The sequence below is a fragment of the Molossus molossus genome, unplaced genomic scaffold, assembly GCF_014108415.1.
Source record: "Molossus molossus isolate mMolMol1 unplaced genomic scaffold, mMolMol1.p scaffold_m16_p_6, whole genome shotgun sequence".
Classification (NCBI taxonomy): Eukaryota; Metazoa; Chordata; class Mammalia; order Chiroptera; family Molossidae; genus Molossus; species Molossus molossus.
Window position 1 is genome coordinate 105,278,172 of NW_023425399.1, and position 24,277 is coordinate 105,302,448.

General features: G+C 42.8%; 1 protein-coding gene across 3 annotated transcripts; it reads right to left on the reverse strand.

Annotated features, from left to right (window-relative positions):
* Nucleotides 1–1,735: 1,735 nt before the first annotated feature.
* LOC118618167 (asparagine--tRNA ligase, cytoplasmic-like) lies at nucleotides 1,736–16,062 on the reverse strand. 3 transcript variants are annotated; one of them, XM_036244192.1, is made up of 15 exons: nucleotides 15,795–16,062; nucleotides 14,488–14,567; nucleotides 12,981–13,046; nucleotides 12,789–12,881; nucleotides 12,613–12,702; nucleotides 11,420–11,498; nucleotides 10,135–10,205; nucleotides 9,299–9,385; nucleotides 7,349–7,570; nucleotides 7,047–7,246; nucleotides 6,059–6,194; nucleotides 5,547–5,660; nucleotides 3,006–3,137; nucleotides 2,570–2,701; nucleotides 1,736–2,049 (listed from the first exon to the last, which is right to left on the reverse strand). In XM_036244192.1, exons 1-15 carry the CDS (start codon nucleotides 15,835–15,837, stop codon nucleotides 1,918–1,920), a joined length of 1,677 nt encoding a protein of 558 aa, XP_036100085.1. In that variant the 5' UTR covers nucleotides 15,838–16,062; the 3' UTR covers nucleotides 1,736–1,917. The 3 variants fall into 3 exon arrangements, with proteins under 3 accessions (XP_036100085.1, XP_036100084.1, XP_036100086.1); XM_036244191.1 differs by having other exon boundaries at nucleotides 14,488–14,570; XM_036244193.1 differs by lacking the exon at nucleotides 14,488–14,567 and having other exon boundaries at nucleotides 15,795–16,061.
* Nucleotides 16,063–24,277: the final 8,215 nt, after the last annotated feature.

The following is a 24,277-nucleotide window of genomic DNA, read 5'->3' on the forward strand; positions in this document are numbered from 1 at the left end:
GTGAGAGGGAGATAGAAATATCGATGACAGAGAACATCGACTGGCCGTCTCCTGCATGCCCTCCACTGGGGATTTGACCCACCACCTGGGCATGTGTCCTGACCAGAAATCGAACTAGTGACCTCTTGGTGCATGGGTTAACGTTCAACCACTGAACCACACCAGCTGGACTATACGAGTATTTTGTATTTAAAGATAGGCCAGCTCGGCTGGTGTGGGTCAGTGGTTAAGCTTCGACCCATGAACCAAGGGTTGTAGGTTCGAGTCCTGGTCAGGGCACATGCTGGGTTGTGGGCCCAAACCCAAGTGGGGGGAATGCAGGAGGCGGTTTACGGATGTTCTATCTCATCAATGTCTCTATCTCTCTCTCCCTATCCCTTCCTCTCTCTCTAAAAAGAAAGTCAGTAAGTGAAAAATTATAAAGATACAGGCAAAATATACTACAAAAGCCTCATTTCCATCTGTCATTTCACTTACTGCAAAGTAAGATATAATCTAATGTGTTCAAAAATAACACACACAAAAAATTAACAGAAATGTAAATTAGGGCCCATACCTAATTTTAAAAAATCATTCTATTTCATTACCATCTAATGTTAGTAATACCCACTAAATTTAGCAATATCTAATCTGGCATCATTAAAATTATACACACATGAAAAATAAAAAGATAAGAAATGCAAACACATGAGATGTTCAGCTTTTAAAATAATTAAACCAGCAAAGAGTTTTAACATGTATCCATTTATTGATTGCTGGGGATACAGCTGAGAATACATTACAGGCATTTTGGGGGATAAGTTACCAAATCTGAAACAAAGCCATTCAAAAAGCCCTCTGGGAGTTAATAAGGGATAAGGGAGTACAGATTAGATATGAGGGCGAGGTAGGGACGGCTCAGTCACTTGTCATTAAGATCTGGCTGCAAATTCTTTAGAACTAATTGATTCCTAATTAGTTAGGAGCTAGCAGGGAGGAGGGGAGATCAGTCTGCCTTTACTGTAAATAATGCTAGGAAGGATGCTGTTCACAGAGCTACTGAAAATAAATTTTTCCTCCTCAAATTAAGGCAATCACATGTTTTAAAAATTCTTCCGTATCAGTGCATGTGTCTCGGAATTTTAAGCAGCTATACAGATTTACAGAAGGTGAATAGCTGATACAAGAGACTATTCATTTGATTCCAGTACCTACTGTTGAATTATAGTCTAAGACTAGCAAATTTTTACACCGTGGTGTCAATCTTCCCAAGATGTTTAACTCATTGATACAATAAAATGATGCAAATTAAAGAATTTCAGTTATATTTAAAAGGACAGAGTTTAAGTAAGCAGAATGTGTTGGACCATAATGAAAAACTGTTTAATTATATATATGGTGCAAAAATTATAATCTACAATGAGATAAAATGTGTTCTACCAGCAGAGTTACCTGCCACGTATTTCTCCCAAATTTTGTAATGGATATTTCTTCTAAAATGACATTAATGTCACCCTATGTGCCAGTGTTCTGGACTGCTATCTGTGCCGGGGGAATAGAAAGCAAAGAGAAAACAGAACCCGCTACGTCCCCGTGAAATGAAGGAAGGAAGATCTGCCCTGGCCAGACTGGCTCGGTGGTTAGAGCGTCGGCCCACAGACCAGAGTCCTGGGTTCGGTTCCCGCTAAGAGTTGCGGTTTGTCCCTGGCCCCTGTTGGGGTTGTGTAAGTGGCAACCACTCGAAGTGTCTCTGTCACGTGGATGTTTCTCTCGCTCTTCCTCCCTCTCTCCCTCCCACTCTATCTGAAGACACATGCAGAAATGTCCTCAGGTGAGGATAAAAAAAAAAAGGGAAGATCTTGGCTTTTGTTCTTCAGAAGGAGGCACTCTGTTGCTCTCAGGAACTGCGTTCCTGCCTTTGGCTTCGGGAGGAATCGGTTACGGCCGGCAGCGCTGGACAAAGCGAGGGTATAAGCACACATCTCGGATGTGGTACCTGTTCAGAATCCAGGTTAAGAATCGTTCCAAGCCCAGGCCATATCCTCCATGAGGACAGGTGCCATATTTTCTCTGTTTAAAAAAGAGACAGAAATATGCTTAGCTTACCTTTTTTCTTAAAATAGTTAAAATTTTCTACTGTGAAATGAGTTAGCTTATTGTGGTTAAGAATTCAATCCTTAATCCATATACCTTCATGCACCACATGTGAAGAAATATGCAAAATAAACCAGGGATTAAGTGACAACTTGCAAAGAAGAGAGTTCAAACTTTTAAACTAAGTCAATGTTTCCGGTTATAAAACAAAAATGAAAATAGCACAAGATATTGGATCGAATAACAAAAATTTAAAAACTCAGTAGCGATCAGCAAGGCCAGCAGTTAAACAGAGTTTCATATGAGGTTACCACATTATTAGCAAAAACCAAAATTAGCAGTATTCACATAACACATTATTATAACCATGAAGCTGAATGCTGAATACAGCTCTTCAAATGACAGAGTCACACGCTGAATCTGTTCTTTGAAATTTCAATGTATACAAAATTATTACAATGAAAACATTTCAGAGTATTTAAAAACCGGTTTTTACCTGATCTGTGTACCAGTAATAGGGGGTGGGGTCAATTTCTTCCCTTTTATAACCTGCCAGTATTTCTTCACTATCCCAGATACGCATCGAGCCTCCCACAATCTCACCAACATTGGGCATCAACACGTCGACCTTTAAAAACAAGTCAATCACATGCACTTACCACCAGGCTATCAGTCATGGCATTGCTCTAGAGTTTAAATGAAAATCACAATTAAGCTCCTGTAGCGATAGGAGTACTATGATCAGGCAAAATTCAAATGTTATCAAAATTCTATAATTTACAAGGTATGTTAAGCCCTAATAGAGGGCAAAAACTTCTTAAAATACTGACATTCTAGATTTATAAGGAAATATTTGCAGTGAGCTCTCCCCAGTGACAGTCCCCACCCCCCTGAAAAGCAAAATAACTGATACAATTGGAATCACAACTGACTGATTCGGTGAGGCGGGAATCCTCGGGACAGCGCTGCATATAGAAGGACTTGATCTCCACAGGAAACCGACACAGCAAGATGGGCTCATTAATGGTGTCTGTCATCAGTCTCTCAGGGGCTTCTGGGATATCCTGAGGTGAAACGAGTCTTCATGAACATGAACAGCTCGCAGTGCAAGACACAGAACCAGCTCTTTCACCCAGCAGCTGCCCTTCATCTTCTTCATGCAACACGGGAGGTGATGCACCCCCACCAGAACCCATACACGCAGGCCAAAGGGACAACTCCTCTCACAAACATATCAATATATTAAAAACTCACAGGTATTAGTAAATGAACTGTAAAAAGGTCTGCCTCCTTCTACAGTATATCACACGTGCCCCACTGCTTACAGAATGAACCCCTCAAAAACAAACAAAGACACCCCCAAGTCATTATCACTGTGATAAGATACTGCAGTCATTTTGTCAGTGGCCAGTTTCATCTCGCTCTGCAGCACACGTGGCCCACTGCGCCCCACAGAGCACGAGATCATCTGTGAATGCTCCCACACCACTGATGTACACACAGTGTATGTTATTAAGAACAACAATCTTTAAACTCTCCTGGTATCTGCACTTCTTTCCTATAATAAATATATATGCCTACAATGATAGTAAGGCACAGTCATAAGACAAATAACCAATGTCAAACTTTAAGTATAACCACACCTGGAATAGTTAGCCAAGAATCGTTAGATAGATGATGACGAATCTGTTTCTCTCTCAAAACATTCTTCAGTGAACCACACATAAATTTCAGTAAAAACTCTTGTCCCAGTAAAAACTGATCAAAGAACTGGACAAGACTCATTGATTTGTTTAACGCAGGAACGGAAATGGAGCTCAGCAATCAGCTGGCCCTGCTAATTGAGCCCTGTGCTCGCTAAAGTATAGACAGGGGATGGGAGGTAGGTGGGAGAGCTCCTTTCTCACATTTCGTCTACTTTGCATACAAGAGATCTACACAAGGTTTAAAGGGGGGGGGGCGGGGAGCGGTCTTATTGTATATTGCAAAAAGTCTGAAGACCATTTAGCTACTCTAACGTCCTCATATGTATGGGTGTAGAGTAAGGGCTGTCATGCTCCAAGGGCTCCCTGGGCCAGAGACCCGCTAGGCATTTTGCTCACTGAGTCCTCACAACTTTGCAAAGTGGATGTTACCTCCAAAGCAGATAAGGAACCAGACAGCAGGGTACTGGCCTTCAGTTATACAGCAGTAAGGACACAGGTGGGAGCTAAGCCCACCTAGGGGGGCCTTCTTACTCCAAAACTTGTATTCCTTCCACTCAATCACACCACTTTGCTAAATATTAGATAATAACAGTTCCCAAGTTTTCAGTACAAAATTCTACAACACATCATCAACTGAATTCATGAAACAAAAAGAGTAATTTATATAGGTCAAATCTACGGTTTGTCCTCTCTGTGAATTCCTTCTAAAAACAAAAAAAAATCCGCCCTGGCCAGTTTGGCTCAGCGGTTAGAGTGTCGACCTGCAGTCCAGAAAGACCTGGGTTCGGTTCCCGCTGAGGGCACATACCTTGGTTGCAGTTGGTCCCTGGCCCTGGTTGGGTCGTGTGGGTGGCAACCACTCAATGTATCCCTTTCACATCGATGTCTCTCTCTCTCTCTCCCTCCCACTCTATCCGAACAAAAAAAACAAAACAAAAAAACCTCGAGGTAGCAGTAGTTACATTTTATCTGTAGATTGGGTTTGCAAATACTATCTAAGGAATGTTTAAAGGCACAGAGAAAGGGCTTAGAATAGTGTTAGCAATCTATACCTCTGCCCTGGCAGATGAGTTGCTTAGAGCGCCATCCCAATTCCTCAAGGTTGAGGGTTTGATCCCTGCTCAGGGCACATACAAGAATCACTCAACGAATGCATAAATGAATGGAACAACAAATCAATGTTTCTCTTTCTCTCAAATCAGTAAATACAAATTTTAAAAAACCAAAACAATCTACATCCCCAATTCATGCTAGTAGGCTGGCCGCAGGCAAAACAGATCCACACACAGTTTATCTGGCTGTTTATTCTTTGAATTCCTTCCACATGAAGGAATTCTGATTTACTGCTTTGGGGGGAGGACTCCTTTTGGAAAGAGCCAGATACTTTCTCCATACAAACAAAACAAGTACATACACATGCCAAAATTTTGCATGTAATTTTACAGTTCACAACTTTCTGAAGCATACTGCCAGCCTACAAAATTACAACCAGAGCTCATGATTAATCACAGAAAAAGAGAAAAGAAGCGAAGGATGAGTTGTGAAGGCTAAAAACTTGCTAATATTTATGGAACACTACAGAAAGGCACTGTTCTAAGGCTTAGTCTACATCTTCAAGTCAATGCATCCTCAGCCAACCCCAAGAAGGTCTGTCACCATTTATTTGTCAGCAAGCAGATGCCTCCTGCATCTCTGATTAATTAAGCAGAAGTACCAATCCACTGAAGCACAATGCTGCCTTTGAAACAATCAGCAAGGAATACATACCTCTCCAAATTCATAGAAAGTTCCATCTTCTTTCTTTATATTGTGTTCTTTTAGCCACATAATAGCATCTGAATAGTTCATTCGTTTGAAAGGCCGTTTTGGGGGCTTGAAATTCTACAGTAGAAGGAAAAATACAGTGTATGTAAGAAACCATTAACACTAAAATTTCCATTTCAAGAAAAACTACTTAGCCTGGGCAGTGTGGCTCAGGGGATTGAGCTCTGTCCCAGGGACTGAGAGGTTCCGATTCGATTCCAGGTCAGGGCACATGCCCAAGTTTCAGGCTCAATCCCCTTTGGGGGCGTACAGGAGGCAGCCGATGGATGTTTCTCTCTGTAACATCCATGTTTCTATCTCTCTCTCCCTTCCTCTGTCTCTAAAAAAACTCAATAGAAATCAATAAAAATAAAAAGTTCACGAATTCATTTCATCTATAAATACCAAGGGTGAAAACTTCATTTCCTTTCAAGTAAGAATCATAATTTTGTATTTCCATAAAACACTAGACTTACCGGGTTGAGTTCATACACTATGCTTGCTGCAGGTGATTTCAAGACTCTATCTACCACGTCACAAACCAAGTCCTCCAATCGGTTCAGGAGGTCCTCAAAGGTCAGGAAAGGGCACTCTGCTTCCACGTGGGTGTATCTGAAAGGGAGACACTACCTCAGAGCTGCTCTTCGTTTCGACTAAGTTTCTCTCGAGCAAGGATTTTAACACTGGGATACTGTCCAGAAAAGTAAAATTCCATCCTTGCTAAACACCCCCAATTCTGCATACTAGTCTTAGGCTACACACCCACTTTCCCCCCTTTAAATAATGAACTTTTGGCATAGAGGGTGTGGCTCAGTGGATGGAGTGTCCTCCCACGGAATGAGAGGTCTGATTCAGTTCCCATTCAGGGCACGTGCCCAGGTTTCGGGCTCAATCCCCCCTAGTGGGTGCTCAGGAGGCAGTAGATGTTTTTATCTCTCCCTCTCTCTATAAAGACATAATAAATTACTTTGCATTTAAAAAAAATAAAATAAATAATGAATTTTTATTCCTTAACACATAAAGGATCAAGGTAAGTCGAAGGAAGGCCTTAGCTATCAATGGCCTAAAAAGCAAAACTTCTCACACAGTTTTAATTAATTTATTCAACTGTCCTTCATCTATCCTCTATTTTAATTTTTTTTCTTTATTGATTTAGAGAGAGAGGAAGGGAGAGGGAAAGAAAGAGAGAAACATCAATGAGAGAGAACATCAACTGGCAGCCTGCTGCGTGCCCCCCCCCCCTGGGGATCTGGCACACAATCTGGGCATGTGCCCTGACCGGGAATCAAACCGGTGACCTCACGGTGCATGGGTGACGCTCAACTATTGAGACACACCAGCTGGGTCATATACTCTTCTTTTACACCAACACATTTATATAGAGACATCCTCTTCCAACATAAAGATTGTTGTCTAAACACATTTTCTCTAAAACTTTTATAAAAATAAAAATACAATTCATACTCAGCCAGGTGCCTTCGTGTTCTGGATTGTTCTGCCCTGTATGACTGTGCGATACAGAAAACATCTCCCAGAGCCGGGATGCAGGTCTCCAGGTACAACTGAGAGGACTGGGTCAAAAAGGCCTCTTCCCCAAAATAGTCAAGCTTGAAGAGCGTAGCGCCACCTTCCACTTGTGTTTGCACTAATGTTGGAGGAGTAACCTGTGCAGATGAGAGGGGGTCAAGAAGGCCTATTGTGAGCACCTCCATTCAGGCATGAGAACGGCAAAGGGTATCACTGCGGAAGGTGACGAGTGCACTTACTTCACAGTACCCCCTGTCAAAGAAGTGATCTCTGAAGCACCTGGTGACCATGGAACGTGCTTTCAGGATTTTGGACATGTTTTCTCCTCGGATCATCATGTGTCTGTTGTTGAGCTGGACGTCTACGTCAGACTCCTCGTTGATCAAGTTATCAGCTCCTCCAGCAGGGGCCAACCCGATCAGTTCCCAGAAGTCACAAATCAGCTCATGGCCTCCAGGGGCCTACATTTTTTAACAGGGAGGGAGAATGAAAGGGAAGGAGAAGGGAACAAAAATTTACAGCAGTAAGGACTGTAAATTACGTCAGAAAGTAATACATTCCAGTCTTTCTGACTCCACCTTGCTCCAACCTGCCCAGTTCCCAGAAATGGGGGTTAGAATCTTCTGCTTAGTGATGCACATAGATATGCTAATCGGTCAAGGATCTAACCTGTAGGCTAGGAGTTACTGAAACAACCTCCCTGCTCACCACTCGTCCCCAAGGAGATAAGGAAGGCATGTACAAAAATAATGACTGTTCACTGAAAGACTGATAGGAACCTCATGACTGGGACCAGGACAACCGCAGTCTGTTGAACAAAGCAAACAAGTTTCACCACCCTCCTTGGACCCTTGCTGGCGTCCACATGTCTGCAGTCATCAATCACCTCTTGACCTCAAAACTTGCCATTTTCGCCTGTTCCCTGACATAAAAGACACCTGAATCCTGTACTTTCTCAAGATGGTTCTTTAGGTCGCTAGTCTGCCATCACCTCGGCATGCTGGCTTTCTGAACAAAGTCGCTTTCCTCACCCAAACTCCTCGTCACTCAACTTATTGACTGTTGTGTACTAAGCTGACACTTCTAAGAACCTCATCAATTAGCTACCTTTCTAACAGACCAAATTATTCAATTTTATGTTGATATACTTAATATTCCTTTCAGAATAAATATACATACATGTTTTTAAAAAATTAGAAAGCACAACTGAAAAATAAAATAAAGTAATCCCACAACTTGGAGTAACTACTAACTACTAGTAACATTTTGGTATATCTTTCTAGCCTTTTCAACAATTTACAATATCATAGTACTCACATTGAGAAACTCCTTAAATGTGAATATTTTTCACTAAAAGCTGTTTCTCTTTGGAACATATGTATAGTAAAATTCAAATACTCCCTGATAATCCTATTAAAAGCAATTCATTTTAGAAGCCACATGTCACAGAATATATAATTATCTTGGTGCCAAACACTGGACAGCAAGTAACATCACAACAGCCACTCCAGTTACCAATCACATTAATTCCAAGGAAAATCCAGGGAACTTAGATCAGATGCTCATTCTGAACATAGGTGCTTTTGCATGAACTCTGACTCTCTTTTACCAATATTTCTAGCCTATTAGGTAGACTACAGGAGCCCCCTCTGATGGTTAATATGTCACCTTTGTTTTTTTCTTTCCCAGCCAATGAATACAACCACAGTAGTAATTATTTGAGCAACAATCACCAGCAAGTAACTGTAACTGGTACAGGTTATGTGCCTGCTGGCCAGGGAACAAACATTTCTCTGAATTCATATCAGATTATATTTGATTTTTTAAAAAGAGGTTTACAAATTCCATTCAGATATTTTCAGATTTAGATTACTGTTTTTTGCTGAAATTTCTGAGACAAGTGTTGAGTTTTTATTTCCACCTAGCTGAAAAATTATTCACACAAGCCACAGCAAAGTGGCTGCATTATGGCCCGTGAGGACTATTGAGAAATTCTGTAAGGCTGCAAATCCCTGAGTTTGTTACAGCTATGAGCTGTACAGTGGGATGTCACCAGAATAAAAATGGTGCACTACATTTAATAAGTGCATCATATTTGTGTATTTATATGCCAAGTACCAAACATACAAATAAAGCCTTAGAAAATAAACAAACACCAATGCACCAAGCGAGAAACTCAGTCCACTCACCTGCTTGCCCTCTGGGGTGAGGCTTAGCATTCCGTACACTGCAACACTACTCTCAGTGGACAAGACCACTCCATTGTAACACTGACACTATAAAAGATCAAGGTGAGATTTAGTTATTCATATTTACGTTGAAATATTCTAATGTACTGAGAGCAAAGGGGATTATTTACAAACAGATTATCTGGTCCAAAACTAGTAAAATAAGATGGCCACCAATTTTTAATATCAATAACAAGTAGCCATTCTTATAAAAGGTTTATCCGTATATAAATGTACACATATGTGTAAATAGATACTTTACATACCAATTTGGGCATAAATGACAGAGGCCCACATCTCTTAAAAATATCTGAAAAGTTCATTTTATTTTGCTTTGAAATTCAGAATGTTAAAATAGTACACAGAATCCATCTAGGCTATGATCATCAATACTTGCTAATATCATTAGAAGAAAAGTGATGGGGAATTTTATAATGGAGGGACCGGGCTATCAACATCAGAGCTCACAAGTCATAATAAAAACCCAACCAGACATTATGTTCATCACAATGATGACCCGGAAGAACACAGCTTTGCCCACTGAATGGTGGTGACCCCACCCCTCACATCTGATTAGACCTAACCTCCAGCTTACACTATACCTCAGGAGGCAATCGATCAAATCCAGACTATGAGAAGCTCCACATGACAAGCAACCAGATTTATTCCAACAAATAAATGTTTTCCATAATAACCATTTAAAATACGTATATAGATCCAAAAATTCCTAAAACTAAGAATAAAGGAACCTACTAAAAAAATCAAAATTTTAGCCACAAATAAGAGAAAATATTTACCAAATTATCTGACAAGACACACTGGAGATACCCTGTACCATCTCGCAACACCAGAAACATCAAATTCTTTCCTAAAAGTGAGAAACAGAAATGTATTGCAAGTTCACACTGCCAAGTGGTCCCCTTCCTCTGAAGTGTCCACTGGTTATATCACGACTCAGTATTTGTAAAGCATGTTATCTTCTTCATTGTGCTTTCAAGTCCGGCATGATCCACATGTCCACATGATCCACATGATCTTCATGATCATGGGAAAGCAAGACGGTAAACAACCTGAGAGGACAGATTATGTTCTATCACCCGCTATCCCTGGCAATGCTGACTGGTACTGTGCACTCAGAGGGAGGTGCAGAAATACTGGGGCACAGAATCAGTTTTTCTTATTGATGTCCCTTTTTAAAAAAATTAATCCTCACCCAAGGATATATGTTTTTGGAGACAGCGAAACATCAATGTGAGAGAGAAATATCAATAGGTTGCCTCCCGTACCCACACTGACCAGGGATCAAACCCACAACCTTGGTAAGTGCTCTGACTAGGAATTGACCTGCAACCTTTGGATGCAAGGGACAACAATCCTTACAAGCCCCCTGGCCAGGTAAAATGACCCATTGCTTTTTACAAATGATTTGCTAACCACTTACAATAAAACACATCTAATAAAATAATAAGAGAAAAAGAAAGCAAAACATCCCAGGGAGAAACAGAAAGCAATGATAAGAATTATAAGCATCACCGCTACTGCCGTAAGTAAGCTTCAGCTTTGGCTAACACTTTCTGCTCTTCATGAAAGAATTCAGTTCAGTCAGAAAAATATTTATTGGATACCATCTGATCACTGTGGTTGCTTACAGTTAAATAGGATTTAAATAATTTTTAAACTTTTAATAGTCATATTAAATAAGAACAAATTTATGATATAAATCACTATCTCCTCTAAAAAGCTAGCATCCAAAAATCAAAATACCTCCAAGTAAATGTTTTGTTGTTGGGTTTTTTAAAATTATTTTATGTGTTATTGATTTTTTAGAGAGAGAGAGATAAAAACATCAATGAGAGAGAGACATCTATTAGCTGCCTTCTGCATGCCCCCCACTGGGGAACAAGCCAGAAACCCGGGCATATGCCCTGACCAGAATTCGATCCAGTGACCTCTTGGTCCATGGATCGATGCTCAACCACTGAGCCACACCAGCTGGACCAAGTAAATGTTTTTACATTATTCTTCCTCCAAGACCTATGACATTTAAAAATGAAACAGAGAAAAGAAACACCATGTATTTACCTTGCCTACGCAGCCTGTGGACCCAGCCAAACACCTTTACTCTTTGGCCTCTGTATCCTTCTAATGCGTGAATCTTCACCTGTCAAAGTAAAACAAGTAACATTTAAACAACAGTGTCATTTATCACACATCAACTTTTTTTCTTTATTGATTTTAGAGAGAGAGGAAGAGAGAGGTAGAGAGAGATAGAAACATTGATGAGAGAGAACATCAACTGGCCTCCTCCTGCATGCCCCCACTGGGGATTTGGCACACAACCTGGGCATGTGACCTGACCGGGAACCAAACCAGTAACCTCTTGGTGCATGGGTCGACGCTCAACCACTGAGACATACCGGCCAAGCCCCACGTCAATTTTTCACTAATATTAGATGGCAGTAAAGTATTAAAAATTCGCTTATGCTGCTAAACTACAGACTAGTTACTCTACTGCAGGTCAGAAACAAAAAATTTCAGTATACTGAGTGCTTAAAAAAAAATCTGACTCTTCTTTCTCTTACTGCAAAACCAACAAAGAGAAACACCCTGAATTACAGGTTTGGCTACAGAAAATCAATGAGTAAATGAATTCACAACAACAACAAGCGAAGTCCACACAGAACCTTTCCCTGACTCTGGGAGGCGGAAGTTAAGAAAGGCTAGCTAGCTTTTTGTTTGGGGGATCAAGGAGAGAGAAGATGAGTAAAGGGGCTGGTGAACACAGCCAAGAAAACAGCTTCATTGCTGAGGGAACAGGGCAAATATGATAATTCATCAACAACCAGAACCATCTGAAATCAAAGCATGCCCACTCACAGTCCAGCATTCTGTTCTAGAAACAATAGAGCAGAAAGCAATTTCATAAAATCACAAAGCTTTGTATATGTTTAAAAAATCAGGACAATCATGGGTTTCCATGTCTTCGTTTCACAGTGAGCGAGCGGACACGGGGAGGGGAAGATCACCGGACCAACAGCACGCAGCACAGCCAGGCTGGATCCTCGGGCTGCCAGTTTGCGATCGAGCCAGAATTCGTTCAACTTCATAAGAAAATGAACCCCAACAAGAACCACCAACCTCAAAACTCTGAAACATTGCTTCTCTCTTCCCTTCTAAAAGGAAAGACAGAAAATACAAAGGAACAAACCACCGAGCAGCCCCACGATACTGAAACAACAGTTCGACGTGTTTGCAAAAATACATGTCACTCTTACACTTTTTGGCTTGGGAAGACTTGGGTTGTTTTCAATGGTAATCTTCTTTGCTTCTTCCAGGTTCTTTTCTCTTCTCAAATTGTCTTCTGCCTAATTTGAATGACAGAGCAAGTTGTTAACTTGGTTGCTAGTGTTCCAGCATTTCAAATGTTCACAGCTGCAAATTCATTGCTCACGTCTTTCTTTTCCCGGGATTCATTCTTCATTTGCTCCCTGTGCCACATTTTCCTGATGTTCTTCATCTGTGATTTAGAAATCACATCCCACCGCTGGAGAGGAAAACAGGTATTTAATTCTTCAAGACCTCTGTGTTCTGATGGAAATTTATTCAGAAAATAAAATGCTGTCAAGTCTTTGGGTCACCGTACCTCATTTTCTTTTTGGGAATCTACGTAAATGGTAGGAAATGGCTCTTTTCCCACTGTCATCAAAGCCTTGGGTGGGAGAGAGAAAAAGAAAATGCCTTAACATTGTACAATACTTGAGATCAAAATAACACCGTAATTATGGGGCAACTTCATCCATCTACAACATAATCAAGAGACAAGCAGAGCCATAAAGAACCCATGACTCAAAACTCAATGTTGACAGAATGACTGCTTGAAGTACTAAGAACATTTTGCTTAGCCCTCAGGTCCTTTTGCAACAATTCTAGCAAGTGCAGTTACATAGTATAGAGTTCCCTGCACAAGCCCACTAGAAGCAACAGATTTTAAGCGGCATAAGGACCAGAGGGAGGTATGCTGACAATAGGAGACAGCTAACAGCAAAAACCAATTACAGATCACATCTATATGATTAATCCTCGCCAAGAAACACGTAAGTCAATTCTGAAACTCTAGGAACAAAGTACTTTGAAAAATTACCGTTGGTAGAATACCTCTTTCTCTAACACTGGGACACAGCAGGTATTTAATATTTTATAGCTTGTATTTTCATAAAATAGACAAATGAAAGTATGTAAAAGATAGCTGTTTTATGAACTGATTCAAATATTCCTTCAAATTTTCTCCCAAGTTATTAAGTCAGCCAAAAAATGTAAAGAATTCCTCTCTCCAATCATAACATCTGAAGCTTACAAAAAATGACCTTTTCTAAAGGTCTAGCTTCCAAACCTAAAAAAACACCTTTCCTCTTGTTTTAACAGCAGTTCCAATTCAATGATTGGTACACAGGAGGAGGAATCCTGGATCTTTTAAAAAACATCCAAGAACTCATCTTTTTTAACAATTAGACTTTGTAGGGAAATTTGCAAATCATTAGAAGTTCACTTAATACCTGACAATCTCTACTGATCCCTCCCTTTATATCACTGAACTTGAAGGAGCCAAACTCCCTGAATCAGAATGGCACACTTTTGCTAACTGCAACATTCTACAAACAGTCACCGAAATAGTGTTGTCAGTACGGGGAACCCAAGTCATACCAACAACCCTGAAACAAAGGGAAGATTTTTCCCCTAAGAGTTCAAAAGTAAGACCTATCTATTATACAACAAAGCATGACTAGAGAGAATTCTGCCGGGACAGGAACATTTGATAATAACCTAAGAAGTGTTTTGACATAGCTAACAAAAGGGGGATTGGCCGGGCCTGTGTAACTGAGAAAAAGTGATTATAATTTTGACAAGAATGAAAAAACTGGCCATTTAACCCATTGGGGAGACATAAAGACACCTTCTGAAAATGTTCAAGTAAGTTTAGACTTAGATCTAATACCCTTAAAGCTACATATATCTGTATACAATTTTTATTTTACCTTTGTCTGAAAACACTCCTCAAAACCTAATCCTTGAAATAAATTATGGACAAATCACATGATAATTGAGTAATTCACTAATAAACAAAATTGATTTCTTACGAGATGAGACACTACCTTTAGACCTGTTTTAAAAGGTTTCTCCTTGGTTCCATCACCTGTAGCATCATTTCCCTCTCGCTCAGAGACGTACAGCTCTGCTGTTTTACAAAACAAGATTACGTTACTTATTTGGACAATAATTATCGGTCATCTCATACTTCAACTACTTTATCCATTCTTTATCTCTGTAAACAGAACAAGCATCTGATTTACTGCAGTAAAAAACGGCCACAGTCCAAAAGATACTATCACAATTATTTTGCTACATCTCTATTGCAATGACTTCCATCTCATAAACACATACTAGTTACAAACTTAACTTTTCAAAATGAACTTTGATCCCTTTAATTTGTCATACTGCTTCCATCCCCTGGAGTGTCCAGTAGTAAAGAGGGGCTTTCAAGTTGGCCAGACCAGCCTGGAAACTTAGGATGTTATACCCTAAAAGCAAGGGTCACACGGGGGAATGCCCTTAACCTTTCCAAGGTTATTTCTTTGCTTATAAAATAGGGAAAACAAGACCCATCTTTAAGGGCTGTACTGAGGGCAAAATAAAACCGCACATTCAAATCAGATACCCCAGTGCCAATGTACAGATTTCAAATAAACACCAGTTCCTCTGGTCTTTAAGAGATAAACCACAGAACTTATATGCACGTATGCATAACCGATGGGCATAGACAACAAAGCTGAGGACAGGGTGGGGGTGGGGGACGGTTGGGAAGGAGGGTGTCAATGGGGGGAAAAGGAGAAACATCTGTAACAAAAATAAATAGGAAAAAAAAAAAAAGGAAACCTAAACTCCGAGGTGAAACACTGCGGAAGGCCTCACGACTAGGAAATCTGGTGTCAACCCAGGCCTCGTTTTTCCTTTTCTACTGCCCGGTACGGTCGGCCTGGAATCCCCAATACAAACGAGGTGGTCGGCCTGGAACCCCCAATACAAACGAGGCTCTGTGAGAGGATTAGAATTCTAAGGCCTCTTCCCCACGGTCACTCTGAAGAGTGGCACGTAGGAGGGCTGCCCTCGTGTCCCACAGGGCCCACTTCCGCGGAATCACGGGACTGGCGTGGGGGGCAGGGCGGGGAGCGGGGCCACACGAGGCCCGGGACACTCGGCCTGGAGGAAGCGGGGCGAGCCCAGCAGTCCCGCCGGGCCCGGCCCTCCCCGCCCTCCCCGGATCATTCACGTGGAAAGAGCGGCGGCGCGCCCACTGTGCACCAGGCCACCAGTCAGTGCCGGTGGCAGGCCCGGACCACGGCCCTGCGCAGGCGGGGGCACCTGCTACCTCCCCCCACCCCGGGTCCCGAGCCCCACTTACCTAGGACCATCCCCGCGGTCGCCGCGGTCACCTCCACGGGCATCTTCTCCCAACAGGGCGCGGGCTTGTCACTGCAAGGCGCACCAGCGAACCTCTGGACTCCAGGGTTGCATCATATGACCTCGTGCCTCGGTCGCCGCGATGAGTCATCCGAGCGTCGCGGCGCCATTGGTTCTTGGAGGTTAGGGCACAAGGGCGAGCGAGGCTGTCGCCGCCATCTTTCAGCCTGGCAGAGACGATTTCCAGTCCAGGGGGCACCTGTCCTCGCCTGGCTTCCCCTCGCCCCGCCCCGCCCCGCCCCGCCCCGCCCCGCCCCGCCCCGCCCCGCCCTGCCTTCCCTCCCCTCCCCCTCCTGCCCTGCGCGGTCGGGGTAACCCGGTCTTCTGGGCGTCCCGGATCCAAGCCTCCCAGATCGCCAGACTCGCCCCGCCCCGGGCAGTAACCTGCTCCCTTCTGTCCCCACCGCCCTCCTTTGTACTTTCTGTGCTGCCCCCAGGTGGGGGTTCCAGGGCCCTGGGGAAGCCAGACCCTGGATTTTGGTCCATATTGCCAGGTATTGACATGCTCGTAGAATTAGTACCTTTGTTACCTGAACCTCAATGGTTTTTCTGGAGCCTGCCTGCCTGCAACTACTGGCCCAAAGAAATGTATGAGCAGAAGTTTCTATAAACAAAGTATATTGAAAGAAAATTTCGTTTGTTGAATTGGCCAATACTGAGGCGGAAAGGTAATGCTCAAAACCACCTTCCTGATGGCTGTAGGTTGCACATTATATGGGGCGAAATCAAGACACACTGAGTTAGGGGTTCAGGGTCGTGCTTGGAGCTGACTGGGTAGTGGTGACGTAAGGGTGATGAATCATTTCTTCAGGTCTTGAGGACAACTCTGAGGTCCTTCCCAGTGCTCCTCATCCAGTCTCAAGGGAAATTAGCCAGGGGGTTCTTCCACCTTAGGGCTCAGAACTAAACATAACGTAGGTCAAGATGTTAACTTTAGCCCTGGCCGGTTTGGTTCAGCAGTTAGAGCCTCGGCCTGCAGCCCAGAGAGACCCCAGTGCGGTTCCCGCTAAGGGCATGTACCTTGGTTGCAGTTTGTCCCCGTCCCTGGTTGGTCATGCGGGTGGCAGCCACTTAATATGTCCCTTTCACGTCGTTGTTTTTCTCTCTCTGTTCCTCTCTCTCCCTCCCACTCTGTCTGAACAAAAAATGGAAAAATGTCCTTGGGGTGAGTAAAAAAAACAGAAAAAGATGTCAACTTTAGTCTTTCCAGAATGACTCAAAGGTTGAGCATCAACGCATGCACCAGGAGGTCCTTGATCTTGTTTGTATATCTCTTTCTCTCCCTCTCCATTCCTCTCTCTGAAATAAATTATATGTATATATTTGTATGTGTATGTGTGTATATATATATATACATATGTGTGTGTGTGTGTGTATATATATCTTTTTTTTTTTTTTAAGATGTTATCTTTAGCCTGCCAGAGGACTGGACCTAGTGACCAATAGTCAATTTGGGGCTATTGTCTCCGCTGCCTCCAGATTGCTGATTATCTGGGGTGGGGGAGGGGAGGCTAGGTCTCTGAGGGGTAGAGAAAGAGAGAGAGAAAGGGAGATGATTTTTAGAGCTGGATGTAAAACTAAATTTGTTTTTTATCCTCACCCAAGGACATTTTTGCATTTATCTTCAGATAGAGCAGGAGGGAGAGAGGGAGGAAGAGAGAGAGAGAAACATCGATGGGAGAAAGACTCATCACTGGTTGCCACCCACAAAATCCCAACCGGGCGGAGACAAACTGCAACCGGGGTTCATGCCCTTAGCAAAACCGAACCCCGGTCCCTCTAGTCCGGGGGCCAATGCTCTAACCGCTGAGCCAAACCAGCCAGGGCAAAACTAAATTTAATCAAAATGATAGGTACCCTCAGTTTCTTTGTCATCAGATATATTGAGCACCAGCATTGAGGTGGGGTGGGGTGTGCGGGTGAGGAACATAGATAAGAGTAGTCCTAGCTCACATTCATTGCCTGTTTTGAAATATGATAGTTTAACTTTTTAACTTCAATTAATGAATATCATCTGTATTTTATGACTTGGACTACGGTATATTTTTATTTAAAGTTAAAAGGATCACTATAGGGAGGCCATAATAATGTTGTGGAGCCCTGGCCACAGCGGTTAGAGCGTCCGCCTGCTGTCCGGAGAGGCCCGGGTTCGGTTCCCGCTAAGGGCATGTACCTCGGTTGCAGTTTGTCCCCGGCCCTGGTTGGTCGTGCGGGTGGCAGCCACTCGATGTGTCCCTTTCACATCGATGTTTCCCTCTCTCTCTCTTCCTCTCTCTCCCTCCCACTCTGTCTGTACAAAAAATGGAAAAATGTCCTCGGATGAGGATTAAAAAAAAATAATAATAATCATGTTGTGGAAAGAACTAGGGCTTCAGTCTGGCTGGTGAAGCTCAGTGGTTGAGCGTCGACTGATGCACCAGGAGGTGGCCAGTTCGATTCCTGGTCAGGATACATGCCCAAGCTGTGGGCCAGATCTTCAGTGGGGACATGCAGGAGGCCACCAATTGATATTCTCTTTCGATGTTTCTCTCTCTCCCTCTCCCTCTCCCTTCCTCTCTCTCTAAAAATCAATAAAGGAAAAAAAATTTTTGTAAAACAAAAAACTAGGGCTTCAAACCTGGTTGGAACTCCAGTTCTGCCATTCATGAACTGTGTCTTGGGATAAATTACATAACCTCCCTGAGCTTGAATTTTCCTATTTGTGAAGGATGATATAAGTTCACTGCCCAGCAGCTAATAAGTGCTAAATAAAGAGTAGCTACATCATCATTCTCAACTTAGTGAAATACCAGAGTTTGTCAAAGGAAAACATATTTTTCTTATAAAAGAAATCTAAAAGTAACTATATAAAAATACATAGGTTCAGAGTGGAACAAGAATGTGAATTAAATATTTCTTCAATAATATTTTACTCAATTTCATAGAATTTCCCCTCCCTCTTTGCTGAATGTTTTCTGTTTGACCACATATTAATTATCTATTACTGCAAAGCAAATTACCCCAATCCACAGGAGTGTAAAACAATGAACATTTATACCTCACACAGTTCCCGAGAGTCAGGAGTTTGGTAGTGGTTTGGCTGGAGGTTCTGGCTCGGTCAAAAGGCCACAGTCAAGGTGTCAGCTGGGGGTGCAGTCATTGAAAGGGAAGATTAAGTCTCACCTGGGGTAGATCCTTTCCCTTGCTCGCTCAAGTGGGTATTGACAGGTTTCAGTTCCTTGTGGGCTGTTAGCCAGAGGTAACCCTCAGCTCCTTGCCATGTGGGTTCTCCACAAGGCAATGGAGGAGTTGTGTCCTCCGAGCAGTGAGGAAGAACTCCCCCAGGTTAATTTGAAGAGCAGTCATTACATCAGTTTAGCAAGTGATAGGGCTCTTAGGGGTCTCCGAGGCTCTGCTGACGATTTCTTGATTTATGAGGGTTTTGCTGTTGGAGCAGCTCAAGAAAGTATTTTCACCTGAAGCCACAAAATCCTAAGAAATAGCCCTGACTTGGACATACCCAGTTAATTGAAAAGAGCTCTTCTTGGTCCAAATTTACTCAAGATATTTTCAACAATGAACTCTTTTTTTTTCTCTCTTTATTGATTTTGAGAGAGAGAGAAAGTGAGAGGGAGAGAGAGAAACATCAATGAGACATAACATCGCATGGCTGCCTCCTGCATGCCCCCCACTGGGGATTGGGCCCATAACCTGGGCATGTATCCTGGCCAGAAAATAAACCAGCGACCTCTTGGTGCATGAGTCCACACTCAACCACTGAGCCACTCCGGCTGGACTAATGATGAACTCTTGATGCAAATTTTCCAGAAACTTGAATCAAAAACTCTACCTTTAGAAAGCTGAAGGCAGCTGGCACTCCCAAAGCTGAAGGTAACCCGAGACCTCCTATAGGATTTCCATAGGCTGGCTTATTCATTATGCACCTTGGCTCAGCAGAACCCCTTTAGAATGAAACTGCAAGATGACTCCTAGTGGGCAAATCCACCTCTGTTCTAAGGGTTAATCACCTGGGAGAACTGATCCCTAATGAGAAATACTGGGGTAAAGAACCCTCCCATGTTGGCCTCACAAGCCATATCCAGTATCTTTAATCCCTGGGTGGAAAAGAAATGGAGACATTCCATGGCTATGATAGCACTTTCAGATGACTCTGTTGTTTAAAAATACCAGGAGCTAAAAGGAAAATTGGTCGTCTCGTCAGCTGGGGATCCTAAACAGGTTGTCTGGAGTGAGTAGCCCATATCCTGAATTTGGCAGGAGCATCCTAGGTTTTTTAAATTCTTGTTTATGTTTTAAGTTATCTTTATTGTTTACTGTATTACAGCTGTCACCCCCCCTTTTTCCCCATTGACCCCCCTCCCCAATCCCACTCCGCCCTTGCCTTCCCCACACTATTTTCAGTGTCCATTGGCTATGCATATATGCATACAAGTTCTTTGGTTTATCTCACCCCGCCCTCCTTCTCCCCCTTCCCTTTGAGGTTCATCACTCTAACAACCAATTTGTATTTCGTAATTCCTTCATCATTTTACCAATTCCCCCCAGCCCCCACCATCTGACAGGCAACAAAAATGTATCTGTATCTATGAGTCTCTTTCTGTTGTTTGTTCATTTTGTTTGTAGACTCAATTGTTGATAGATATGTATTAATTGCCACTTTTATTGTTCATATTTTTCTTCTTCTCCTTCAAGAAGGCCCTTCAACATTTCATATAATACTCCTTTAGCTTTTTCTTGTCTGGAAAACTCTTCATATGTCCATCAATTCTAAATAATAGCTTTGCAAGATAGAGTAATCTTGGTTGTAGGTCGCTGCTTTTCATCACTTTGTATACCTCTTGCCACTCATTTCTGGTCTGCAAAGTTTCTTTTGAGAAATCAGCTGACAGTCTTATGGGAGCTCCATTGTAGGTAACAAACTGCTTTTCTCTTGCAGCTTTTAATATTTTCTGTTTTTGTCTTTAACATTTTGTATTTTGATGATGATGTGTCTTGGTGTGGACCTCTTTGGGTTTGTTTTGTTGGAAACTCTGTGCTTCCTGGACTTGTATGTCTGTTCTCTTCACCAAGTTAGGGAAGTTTTCTGTCATTTTTTCAAATAGGTTTTCAATCTCTTGCCCTCTCTCTTCTCCTTCTGGCACCCCCCTGATGCTAATGTTGGCACACTTGAAGTTGTCCCAGAGGCTCCTTACATTATCCTCATTTTTTTTTTTTTTTATTCTTTTTTTCTTTTTGCTGTTCTGACTGGGTGTTTTTTCTTTGTTATATTCCACCTCGATGGTTTGCTTCTTGGTTTTACCTACTCTACTATTGATTTCCTATAGAATAGTCTTTCAGTTAGTGCATCCTTCATTTCTGACTGGTTCTTTTTTATGTTGTTGATGTTCTCACTAAGTTCCTTGGAATTCCCCTTAAGTTCTTTGAAGGTTTTATTAAGTTCCGTGAATGTGTCTCACTAAGTTCCTTGAGCATCCTTATAACCAGTGTTTTGAATTCTGCATCTGGTTGATTGTTTATCTCCATTTTGTTTAGTTCTTATCCTGAAATTTTGTTCTAGTTTTTCATGTGGGACTTGTTTCTTTGTCTCTTCATTTTGGCTACTTCCTTGTGATTGTTTCTATGTATTAGGTAGAGTTGTTGTGTCTCCTAGATTTTGTAGGGTGGTCTATTATTGTAGGAATCTTGTAGGATCTAGTGGAACAGCCTCCCTGATCACCCAAGCTGGGCCCTCGAGGTAAACCCCTAGAGTGGACTGTACCCCCTTCTGTTGTAATTGAGTCTTGATTGCTGTTAGCACATCAATGGGAGGGTTTTACTCAGGCTGATCAGCTGCAAGGACTGGCTGTGCCCACTGACCACTGGCCTCTGACTCCCTTGGAGGATCAGCTGTGTAAGGGCCCACCACATAGAGCAAGACTTACTTCAGCAGGGTGCTGGTACCCACTGAGTCTTCTCACTGAGTGTGTCACTTGTGAAGGTGGTTGGGTGATGGTGTTTCAATGTGGTCTGAAGCTGTCTACTGGGTGTGCTGGCTCTGGGGCAAGGTCAGCCACTGCCTGTGTTCTCTCCAGGGCCACCAGGCATAAGTTACAAACTGATCTGCAGATGGCTGCTTCTTGTGCTGGGCTTGGAGGTTCCCAGGAAAAGCCAAGTTGTGAACCAAGACTGTCTGCTTCTAGTGCCAGGCCTGGGGCCACTTAACGAGAGGTATGAGGCTCAGTGAAACCAGATGCTGCTTGTTTGAGAGACTTTAGGGAACTCTGAAGCAGGTCTAAGACAGGCCAATCCTATGATAAAGCCTTTGGAAACAGCTTTGGTGGGCCCAAAAGTTGGGTGGAGCAGGGTCTCAGGTAATCACCAGGGCAGGGCAAACCCGATGAGCCAGGCTGCTGGAGTTCCAGATATGGAGGCTGTCTGGTGCCCTGGGGAAGGGCTCACTAAAGGAACAAAGCCCTCCACCAGCCAGCACATGTGTGTGAGAGAAATCTGCCCCTCCAGTCCTCGTCCCGAGGCCAAACAACTCAGTTCTTCCCTGTATGTCTCTGGTACCTTTCAAGGTGCCTCCCCTCCAATCTTGGAGCAAATCTGAGTAAATCCATGCTTGGGCCCTATAAGAGGAGCTGCTTGGGGCTCCAGCAGCCTCAACCTCCCGGAGCCTCAGTTCTCGCTGATTTTTCCAGCCAGAAGCGATGGGGATTCTCTTCCTGGCACTGGAACCCTGAGCTGGGCGCCTGGTGTGGGACGGGGACCCCTCACTCCTCAGGGAGGAAACTTCGCAGCCAAGGTATCCTCCTGATTTTTATCCGCCACACGTGGGTGCGGGACCAGCCATTCCTCGCCTCTACTCTTCCTACCGGTCTCGATGTGCTTCTTTAATTTCATAGTTGCAAGACTTCCATTCAGCTCGATTCCAAGCGGTTCGAATGATGGTTGTGCTGTAGTTTAGTTGTAATGTTGATGTGGTTGTGGGAGGACGCGATCCCACGTTTACCTATGCCACCATCTTGACCAGAAGTGGCAGCCCAGGTGGTTTTTTGTTTTTTTGCATTTATCTTGAGACAGAGCAGGAGGGAGAGAGGGAGGACGAGAGAGAGAGAAACATCGATGTGAGAGAGACACATCGAGTGGTTGCCACTCATAAGACCCCAACCAGGGCTGGGAACAAACTATAACCGAGGTACGAGCCCTTCGCAGCCCAGGTTCGAGCAGCATCCTTGATTGGCGGTTTGGATTTCTCTCCGTGTCAGAATTTCCCTTCCTCTTACATTGATTATAAACAGCTATTTTAGAATTTTATTCATTTTGAGGCCTAACTCCTGATTATTTTTAAACAGTGATTTCTTCCCATGCATCTTACATCTGAGGTCATCTCAGCTGATGATTGGACAGCAGAAGACAAATCTGCACTGGTCTTTCTCTCAATCTGGAACTTTCTCTCAAATTCTGTTGGAGCTTCAGCTTCTTTGACATGACCTTAAAGTGTTACCCAGACTCTTCTGAAGGTCGAGAAAGCCTGTCCGCATAGGAGTGGCCTAACAAAGCACCCTGCTTGCAGTCTACAGCCATGAACAGGACGCTGCCATCTCTTTGGATTTGCAGTCACCCAAAAGGGCAGGGTGCACTGAGGGTTGCTGGCCTAGTGAGAAATGTGTGGGCTAGCGAGAGTCTCAGTTTGAGAGGATTTGTAACGTAAGCAGCGGGAAATATCAACTCAGACTACCTTTTTTTTTTTTTTTTTCAGCTTAAAAATAATTTCAATTGTTATTTAATTTTTGGAGTAGATAATATATTCAGGTGGTTCAATATGAAAACATACTTGAAAATTCCATTTTAAAATGTCTCCCCACTTTATTTCTTTTTTAAACAGCTTCATCTGACGTATAAATGATACACAGGCGTTCCTTGTTGCTAGTGCAGGATTGGTTCCAGAGCACTGTCATAAAGCGAGGATTGTAATAAAGCAAGTTACAGTGATATATTGGCTTCCCAGTGCATAGAAAAGTTATGGTCACACCATAGTGTAGTCCATTAGGTGTATAGTAGCATTATACTTAAAGATAAATAATGTGCATACCTAAATTTTAAAATATTGCCAAGAAGAAGTGCTGCCTATCACGTGAGTCTGAGTGAGTTGTAATCTCTTTGCTACGGAGGCTCTTGCCTCAGTGTTGATGGCTGCTGACTGACCAGGATGGTGGTTGCTGAAGGCTGGGTACCACATCTACTGACATTTCCTTTCCTCAGAGGTTTCTCTGTATCATATGATTCGATGGCATTAGACCCACAGTAACACTTCATTTGAAATTAGAGTTAATCCTCCCAACTGTGCCACTGCTTTATCAGCCAAGTTTAGGCATCCTTACCATCTGCCCTTCAAGTCCAATCACCTTTTCTCAGTCTATTCTCCCTAACGCAGTACTCTGG

What these genes read in the sequence shown, in the direction of transcription:
- LOC118618167 (XM_036244191.1), bottom strand. Translation starts at nt 15,837, where the DNA reads ATGCCCGTGGAGGTGACCGCGGCGACCGCGGGGATGGTCCTAG. An exon ending in CTTTTAAAACAGGTCTAAAG is followed by an intron (nt 13,047 to 14,487) that starts GTAGTGTCTCAT and finishes CTCCCACCCAAG; the next exon opens with GCTTTGATGACAGTGGGAAA. An exon ending in ATTACTGGTACACAGATCAG is followed by an intron (nt 2,050 to 2,569) that starts GTAAAAACCGGT and finishes TTTTTTAAACAG; the next exon opens with AGAAAATATGGCACCTGTCC.